This window comes from Scardinius erythrophthalmus, assembly GCF_964197995.2.
Source record: "Scardinius erythrophthalmus genome assembly, chromosome: 16".
Lineage (NCBI taxonomy): Eukaryota > Metazoa > Chordata > Actinopteri > Cypriniformes > Leuciscidae > Scardinius > Scardinius erythrophthalmus.
In genome coordinates this window covers 21,079,917-21,089,528 of record NC_138236.1, presented here as the reverse complement: position 1 = coordinate 21,089,528, position 9,612 = coordinate 21,079,917, and the positions used below count along the sequence as shown (strand labels likewise).

Below are 9,612 nucleotides of genomic sequence, written 5' to 3'. Positions count from 1 at the left end.
ATATTTAGGCTATAGGTAACGAGCTATTATAAGGCAAAGCTAAAAACAGGTTGCATTGATACACGTTTTTCCATTACCATCAGTTACACTGTGATGAAGGTGAATTTCGTGTAAGATTCATAACATATACGGTGTTTTGCATGTAAGAGTTTCCATGATGAAAACATTGTTGACTCTGATGAGGACTAACGTTACACTCCAGTGACAAGTACCGCATCGTCGGTTCGAGGACAGGTCCGGGGTCGAGGGCGAAGCAGAGGAGGTCGTTCAAGAGTGCGGGCAACCAGGGTCCGAGGAAGTAGTTTTTGCCTTGTTTGCCTTCGCTGACTGCATATGCAGGAGCTTTGAATTTTGAATGCTTTTTCTCTGCCATAATTTTACTCTTCGTAGGTTCTGCGCCTCTCTTGCACTCCTCAAATCAAACGGGTGCGCGCGCATATGGCCAGATCTTGTAGCAACAGGGGTGGTAGCCATGGTTGCGAGAGAGAGTGACAGTCGCCCAAACCAATCAATTGTTTCGTCCTGAATGGAAATAATGAGCTGTGTTTATTGCAGATTAAAAGGTCTACAGTCACTCGATTTTTATACTCTCTTTTTCAGAGCACTTACATTTTAATTATGTATTGGTATATAAAGACAGTTTAAACAAATTTGATAATTTTTTTTTATAAAAATCCTACCTACCTTACCTTTAAAGCTGTGATGTGATTTTAAAATTACTCACATTTTCTTGGTTTTTATTAAATAGAAAATAAGACCACAAATGCCAGCAACTGCCACTAAAACACCAATGACAATCCCAACTATCGCTCCCGTTGTCAGTCCTCCTCCTCCACCTTCAGCTTCTATAGTAAAGACACAAGAAACAACAGACGAAGATCATGTGCTGCACACAATACTTTATCCTTCATCAAAAATGTAAAAGTAATTTAAAACACCAGCTAAAACACCAGCCAATTTATTTATTTATAGTTTTTATTTTAAACATTTTTAAATAAGTGGTAAATTAAGTGGAACATTAAAGTGAAGGCATTGCTTATCATATGTTTACAAGTTTCAGGTTAATTTTAACTGCTTACCTTTAACTAGTAAAGCATGTCTCTGTGAGGCGCTTCTCTTCGTGACACTATTCCAGGCAGTGCATTCGTAATCTCCACTGTGTGTTAAGTCAGTCTTCTCTATGGTGAAAGTGTGTGTGGTCACACTGGTGTCTGTTCCATTAATCCTCCAGATGAATGAGGCAGAAGGTTCAGAATTTGCAGAGCAAGACAGAGACACTCGAACCCCTAAATTCACCTCATTCAGACCTTCAATAGAAACATCTTCTGGTCCATCTAGAACAAACACAAGAGACTCACTGTCAGAGGGACAAACTGAGCACTGAAGTATGTCTATATTTCATCAGGTTTGAGCTCAAGTCATCTTGATGTTTAAATGTTTAACACTCACAGTTGATGATCAGGCTGTGTTTCGCCGTCTCAGAGCTGACAGGGTTTCTATAAGTACACTGATATTCCCCACTGTCTGATCTCTGCACTGGACTGATGGACACTGATCTGTTATCAGGTGAGAAGATGATGCGGTTGCTAGGAGACAGAGGACTGTTATCTTTCATCCACTCCACAGAGGTGACGCTGCCAGTTCCCTCAGAGGTGATGTTAGCAGATGAGTTGCCCTCTATTAATGATTCTTCTGGACCAATAAGCCTGACATTAGATATTTTTTCTGTGTAAACAAGAGAGAAAGAACAAATACACTGGATCTAAAATTAGTCTTTCACGTTTAGTGAGCACTTATTGCTAATTAAAATCTAAAACTAAAACCATAAATAACATTTTCATTACATGAATAAACAATAAACATTAACATACATAGCCTACATCAAATTATTTTAACTTGTTGCATAGGCAATTGCAACAAGTTGCATTGGACTATAGTACAAACAAACCCTGTACTGTTGCTCGGCCCTGCCGCATTATTAACTCTACTACTGCTGTTAAATTTTCATCTGTTTTTAATCAGAATTATTGTATACCACAGCATATGTGTGATTCAGACGAGCTTTGCTCATGGTTACACTCCACCTGTCAATCTGTTATAGATACTGTGGCTCCATTAAAAGTCAGGCAACCGAAAACTAAATTTGAACCATGGCTAAATGACACGGTGCGTGCTGCTAGACGCAGGTGCCGTCAAGTTGAGCGTAAATGGAAAAAGGATAGACTGCAAGTGTCATTTCAAATGCTACGGGAATGCTGGCGTCACTATCAGTCGATTGTGAAGGATGCTAAAAGAATGTATATCTCTGAGATCATCTTTTTGAACAGTAATAAGCCTCGCGTTCTATTTAAAACTATTGACTCAGTTATTAATGTTCCACAAACTGTGTTGATGAGTCTTCGGCTGCCTGTGAAAATTTTTTACGCTTTTTTAATGATAAAATCACTTCTATTAGAGCTTTAATTTCACCTTCTGCCTGTGACCCCTCAGTCTCTGTTATCTGCTCTGCGACATTTGATAAGTTTGAACCTGTGACTTTGTGTATGTTACAGGAGATTGTTGGAAATTTGAAGCCCTCAGGTTCACCACAAGATGCTATTCCTCCTCAATTCTTTAAGGAGGTTTTTTCTACTAGGACCGTCTGTTCTTGCAGTTGCTAATAGCAGTCTGTCCTCAGGTGTGGTCCCTAAATTTTTTAAACACGCTGTAGTGCAACCTCTACTTAAAAAACCTGGTCTTGATCCTACAGATCTTGCTAATTTTAGGCCTATTTCAAAACTGACTTTTATTTCAAAAATCCTTGAAAAGATAGTCTGCAATCAAATAATGGCTTTTTTGAAAGTTAACAATACCCTTGAGGTATTCCAGTCCGGCTTCAAATCTTTACACAGCACCGAATCCGCTCTTTTAAAAGTTTTTAATGATATTTATTTAGCCACAGATTCTGGAAATTATGTTGTTCTTGTGCTTCTTGACCTAACGGTTGAAATTTTAGGTATTGGACAAGATTTTATAAACAATAAAACAATATTGCCTAAAAGGTATTTAAAATTTGATTATAACAGTAACACATTTCCAAGACATTTAGTGTGGTTTCCATAACAATTTAAAGTTTAAATACTATGTGTGGTATTAATAATTTAAAATGATAATAATAATAAAAAATCCCTGGGACACAAGAGTGCCCAAATTAACACCTTGCATGTCTAGATTACAGAAACAATCTTATTATTTTACACATCCACATTTTTGTTTAATTTTCAGCATGTTACATAGGGAAAAGAGTTAGCCTACATAGTCTATTTTGTCATTCACATATTTATTAAATTCGTTTCATATCATCATCTTTTAGGCCAATATATTTTATGCTTAAAAGCTGAACTAAGTTTTAGCAACGCACTCACCGAACACTTGTAGTGAAGTTTCTCCTGTAAGTGTCTCGAAAGCACTGGTTGTTACACTGAGTCTGTATATTCCAGAATCATCCAGTCTCAGATTCTGCAGCTCCAGAGCGAGTGTGTTGCTGTCAAAACTAACTCTGCCTACATATGCGGGGTTTACTGTAGTTACACCAGACGATATTCTAATTATAGTAATTGAAGTAAAAGACCAGTGAATAAGAATGGATGTGGAGGGTGGGTTATTAGGGGCGAGCACCACGCTTTCTCCCACTGCTCCATTAGCCGGATCAGGAAACTGCAGATCTTGACCGAAATATTGTCCTGTGTTTTATGAAAGAAAGAAATTAAAAGAAAGTTAAAATCGCACTAAATGTATAGACCTACTTACATTTTTTTTTGTTCTGCAGTTATAACTACTACAATTACAGAAGTGTATTTTTTATTTAAATTTTAATAACAATTTCAGTAGAAGGCAGACATTCTTCTGCAATTACCTAATTAAAATAGAAGTAACACTACTATTTATACAGATATTCAAAAAAAAGTCTCACCAGTGGCGTAACTTTGTTGTGAAAAGTGGGTGGGACGGTTTTTTTTTTTTTAAACGGGGGGGGGGGGGTGGGTTTATGAATGCTAAATCATAAATCGATGTATGTACATAACATTACGATGTCCAGCAATCGATTGAAATAGTGCATGGGTTTAATTTGTCGTTTAATGAGGTTTGATATTATGTTGGTGTGGGTAAATCCATTGTAAAATTGTGTATTGAAATGGTCCAGTGGTAGAACTTTTGCCAAGCGTGTCAGAGGTTGTGGGTTCTAATCCGCACTCGTATAGGTTTTTTTTTTTTCTCATTAAAACCGATTATGTTTATCAGTGGTTGTATATCAGGCAAGCATACGTTTGTATGTATTTTGTTTTGTAATTTCACCGGAACGAATAGAGTCTCCACAACAGATTGAAGCACGAGTCCGAGTGAAGACACAGTATCCGCGCCTGTGTCTGTATCTGATCGCAGCGGCAACGAGCACTTTGATCACTTGATTTCAAAAACAACACATTTCAGTGCTAGATCGCCTCTTACAAACGAAATAAATGAATGCTCTGCTAGTTAACTGGAGATGTTTTATTTATTTGTATTGGTACATTCGTGCCGCGAGATGTTTCAAAAGTGGTGGGGACAATATCGACCAGCAAAAAGTGGTGGGGACATGTCCCACCCGTCCCACCCGCAAATTACGCCTATGAGTCTCACCAAAACACAACAAAATCCACAGCATCCAGTATAAACGATTAGAAACCATCATGATCGAGCTCTCATCTGTCAGGAGCTGCAGCTCAAATCATCTGAACTATTTACATCAGATTTTAGTTAATGATAAACGGCAGTTCAAGAATGCAGAGAACTCACTGCGCCACCTAGCGCTGTTAATACAGGAGTCACATTTTTAATCATGGAAGAGCTAAATGAATCACTTCAGTCATGTAACATCCTAATTAAATTGCTTTATTCTATTAAAATAAATTATTTTATATTACTGATTCACTCTTGCTATTGGGTGGGTCTAAGGAATACATGTTTTACTAAATATAACAAATGCTATATTTTCACTAGGTTTTTTATACCTCTTACTGGCACAAACCAACCAACATTATTCAGACCCTCATAAATTCCAGAAGCTCAAAAACACTTTACAAACAAAATATAAGTAAGACAGGAAGTTTATGGAAGCCGTTTCCGCCACATAAGAAAAAAAAAAAAAATCGAAATTATGACATAGCCTACTTGTTAACTCATAAATATGACATAAAACTGAAAAGTCAGAATTTTAACTTACTAAATCAAAATCATGACAAGTCGAAATTAAGACATTGAATCAAAATTATGAGATTAGATTTTTAAAATTATGAATTTAACAATCGAAATTATGACATTACAATTTTTCTGAATTGCTAAAACACATTTTTTTGAAACCATCACTCACTTTCTCAAAACCTTAAACACAAAACCAAATTTTCAAACCACATTCAGAGAACATCTAACTCAAACAATTGCCTCAAAACTATTTTATCTGTGCTCAAAATCAAACAATGCTTTCAGATCATACACACAGCGAGTCAATATTATAAACACTACATATCATTCATTAGACACTACATCAAAAAATGGAGAACACAGAATCCAAAGCATGCAGTTACAGAAAAAACAACTTACAGTAGGTGAATAAATTGTATACTGTATGTATTGCAAGTATAGTATTGTACTGAATTGTATAGTATAGTAATTGTAGTAGGCCTATTGAATGTCTGTATATTCAGCACTTGCATACTGTGGAAATACAGTGACAAAACTGCAAATGCCAAAAAGGTTAAAAAACTCTAAATGAAAGCATGTTACAGTACACTCAAAAGAGTTGTGCGACTGCAAAATCAAGGTCAGTGAGAGATTGATTCTGCTTCAGCATCATGTCTTCATGCTGAGTCCGGCCTGAGGACTCTGTCCACATCACAAGCAGTGTCGTCTCTTGCAAAGGGAAAAACCCTCTGGAGTGTCAGATCCAGCCTTGACAACATTCTCCACAACTTGCTCTTTCTCATCCTCTTCCTCCTTGTTCACCGTCTCTTATACACATACTCTTCCTTCTCTCCCTCTATTGTTTCCATTAACATTCAGTGCAACATTTTGAGTAAATTTTGGCACTGAACTGACATGTATTATGTACAGTTGGTTTGGTCACATCATTAGAAATAAGTGTGAACAATTTTGAGTCGTTGTGTGTAATCGATGACAACTGTGTTGTAGTTGTGTTTAACTTTTGCCTGCCTGTGTTTAGCGTTTTGAAACATAAGTGCATCACAGTGCGAAATTTGCTTTAATGAGTGAGAATGTGTTTAGAGTTTTGCAAAACGAGTGCATGAGATTTGCAAACGTGTTTTACCTGAACTTGTTTAATGTTTTACAGAAATAGTGATTTATTTGACAAATTGGTTTAGGCTATTGAGAATTTGGTTCAGAGAATGTGGTTTAGTGTTTTAGCATTTATAGTTCTAAATAAAGTGGCTTATAAATTCTCTAGTGGACATAAATATGTCTATTTTACACTCTTGATTTTTTTGGAGTGTCACCCCTTCATTGCTGTGCACTTTTACACAGTGTCTGATTTACAGTTTGTACCACTAAAAGATTCTCAGAGTTTTTGTATTTTTTCATATTTCCCATTAATTTCCAATGTCGGTCATTTTTGACTGCGAAGAAGCCAACTGTGCCTTTTCTTTTCCTTTTCCCCCCAAATTTTAAAGTAAAATTTTTTCGGCCATTTTTGACTGAAGAGGCCCAGAGGGTTAAACGGTGAATTTTGAATTGATCTCCTCTTCTAAATTCAGAGACCTGAAATTCGGACAGCAATTAAATTACCACTCAACCTTGGTGTTCTACAAAAAAACGGCAAGTAATTCGGCTGAAGATATTGTGTGAGTGGTGGGAGAAAAACCCTGTCATTCTGGATTCGGACGGCAATAAAATTACTAACTAGCCCCTGTAAATGTTGAAAATAACTTACAACCCCATGAGAAACAATTACCGTCCGAATAGGGCTTTAGTAATGAATTACACCAAAAACTGATTAAGAAACATTTTGTTTAGTGGACTCAAATTTATTTATTTATTTTTTACTGTATTTAATTGTGCATGTAATACTTGCATGGGATTATTACGGTAACATTCTGTAAAGTGATTATGGTGGGAGGACTGTAAATTAAGCGTAAAATCCTGACAGCAGGGGTTATCAGTAATGTTCTGCTAATTTAATTACTTACAGTGTTTCTCAATTGCTAAAACACAATTTCTGAATCTTTGCTCCATTTTCTGAAAACATTAAACACAAAACCTCATCTTCAAGCACTATTTACAAAACCTCTGACTCCTCTTGCAAAATGAAACTTTCGCCTCAAAACAGTTTTACCTGTGTTCAAAATCAAACACTGCTCTCAAATCATAAACAAAGTGATCAAAATGATATACACTATCAAGCAGTCAGTAAACAACACACCAAAAAATAGAAAACTCATTGTTCGAAACATATAGTTCCAGGGAGAAGTACAAATTTTTATCTCAAAACAAATTTCATATTTTTCCGTCATTGTCTTTTGATGACCGAAAACATGTTCTATCATAGTAGCTCAAAATTTATCAGAAATTACTACTCTGCTTTGCTCTTTGCAATTTTTTTTTTGTTCTTCCTACTCCTTGTACCCCTATTTTTACAGTACTGTACCCTGCATCTCACAAACTTCTCCTTTGTCTTTGTGATACTGTAATTCTTGTTCTTTGTTGATATGAACCTGCAACCAGTCAAAATCTATTACTGTAAACAAATGGTTAACAATGTTAACAATGTTCAGGGCCATACAATTTGTTCATTGTACAGTATACATCCTACAATGCTGTACTACAGTATACAATACTAAAAGAGACAAAAATCAAAGGAGTAAACGTGATCAATGTGCTTCTTCTTGTCTTTGGGCTGGGTCAGGCCAGAGCACTTCGTCGACATCACAAGCAATCTTGTCCCTCCTCTTTTCTTGCCCTCCTCCCCCTCTTCCTCTTTCTTGCCCTCCTCCTCCTCCTCCTCCTCGTCGCCCACCGCACTCGTCCTCGTCCTCTCACATTGTTTCTTCTATCCATTCTCAGACTTTCTCCTTCCCACCTTCAACAACCTGTTTTCTTTCTGAACTGGCTTATATTGGTTGTGTCACATCTTTTGAAAAAGGTTAAATCAATTTTGAGTGGTTTTGTTCAATCAATGACATGTGTTCTCTATTTGTATTTGATTGTCGCCTCTTGTGTTTACCAGTATGGATGACATGTGCATTAGAGTGCAGAATGTGTTTTGAGAATGAGAATGTGTTTGCACTGTAAAAAATTAAATCGTGATTTTTACGGTAAAAAACCGGCAGCTATGGTTGTCAGAACATTACCGTCAAAAATACGGTAGCAACGTTATTGGTTTTACAGACTTAACTTAAAATTGACAGTAATAAACCGTATTTTATTATCTGATATAATGTGAATTTACCATCCTATTGAAGGGGTAAATTTAAAATTTACTGAAATAAACCATATTTTATTATCTGATATAATGTGAATTTACTGTTTATTGTATTTATCTGTTTTGTACCACTATAATGGCTCGTTTCCACTGAGCAGTACGGTACGGGACAGGACGGTACGGGACAGTACGGTACGATTCGGGTCTGTTAACCATGATCTGGCTAGCGTTTCCACTGCCAACAGTACCCTTACTTGATAGGCGTGGTGTTTCGATCAACGTCATTTTCGCGCAAAGAAGAACATAGTAAACTATGACATGACATACAGCATACAGCAGCATACAGCAGATCTACAGCAGATCAGGATGACATACAGCAGATCTTGTTCTTGCTCCTCGACATGTTTGTCACAAGAAGACAAGCGCCGACATTAGGCTTTTCTCAATATCAAGTACGCAAAGTTTGTACTTGCCATGTGCGACTCCTACATGCAAATGGTAGCCTACAGCGCGTTCTTACAGTTTTTTTACGATTGTTTACACACTAAAATAAAAATTTCCACACAATTTGCAAAATTCTACTCCAAGGAGCAAAACACCTCCACAGATTTGCACAACATTACACACAATGTCTGCTTCACCCTTTTTGCAAAACATTACACACAGTGATTTGTAAAACATCACACACATTTTCACACCTTAGACACAGTTAAGGATTGTGAGGTTACTTCCTTGTCATTAAAAAAGCCCCGGATTGTCAATGACAACACTAATGAACGAATTGGATAAACACAACCACCAGGTGTTGAAGCACACATGTGCTAATTTGAAAACGCAGCACTCAGGTGTGCTATAAAAGGCAGCAGGTGAGTTCACCTGTCTTCAACAAAAATGGAAGGAGCAAGAAGAAAAAGAAGAAGAGTGAGAATGAGAGGGGGAGCTCAAAGAGGAGATGAAGGAGGTAGAGGAAGAGGAGAAGGAGGTAGAGGAAGAGGAGAAGGAGGTAGAGGAAGAGGAGAAGGAGGTAGAGGAAGAGGAGGAGAAGGAGGTAGAGGAAGAGGAGAAGAAGGAGGTAGAGGAAGAGGAGAAGAAGGAGGTAGAGGAAGAGGCCTAGGTAGAGGAAGAGGAGAAGAAGGAGATAGAGGAAGAGGCCTAGGTAG

At 37.2% G+C, this 9,612-nt stretch overlaps 1 protein-coding gene across 1 annotated transcript; it reads right to left on the bottom strand.

The window, feature by feature from the left end:
- Positions 1–818: 818 nt before the first annotated feature.
- Positions 819–8,737, bottom strand: LOC308704508 (cell adhesion molecule CEACAM1-like; the record flags this gene model as incomplete). The annotated part of the gene is made up of 5 exons (XM_081388879.1): positions 819–845; positions 1,204–1,334; positions 1,450–1,692; positions 3,405–3,542; positions 8,614–8,737. 5 exons carry the CDS (start codon positions 8,735–8,737, stop codon positions 819–821), a joined length of 663 nt encoding a protein of 220 aa, XP_081245005.1.
- Positions 8,738–9,612: the final 875 nt, after the last annotated feature.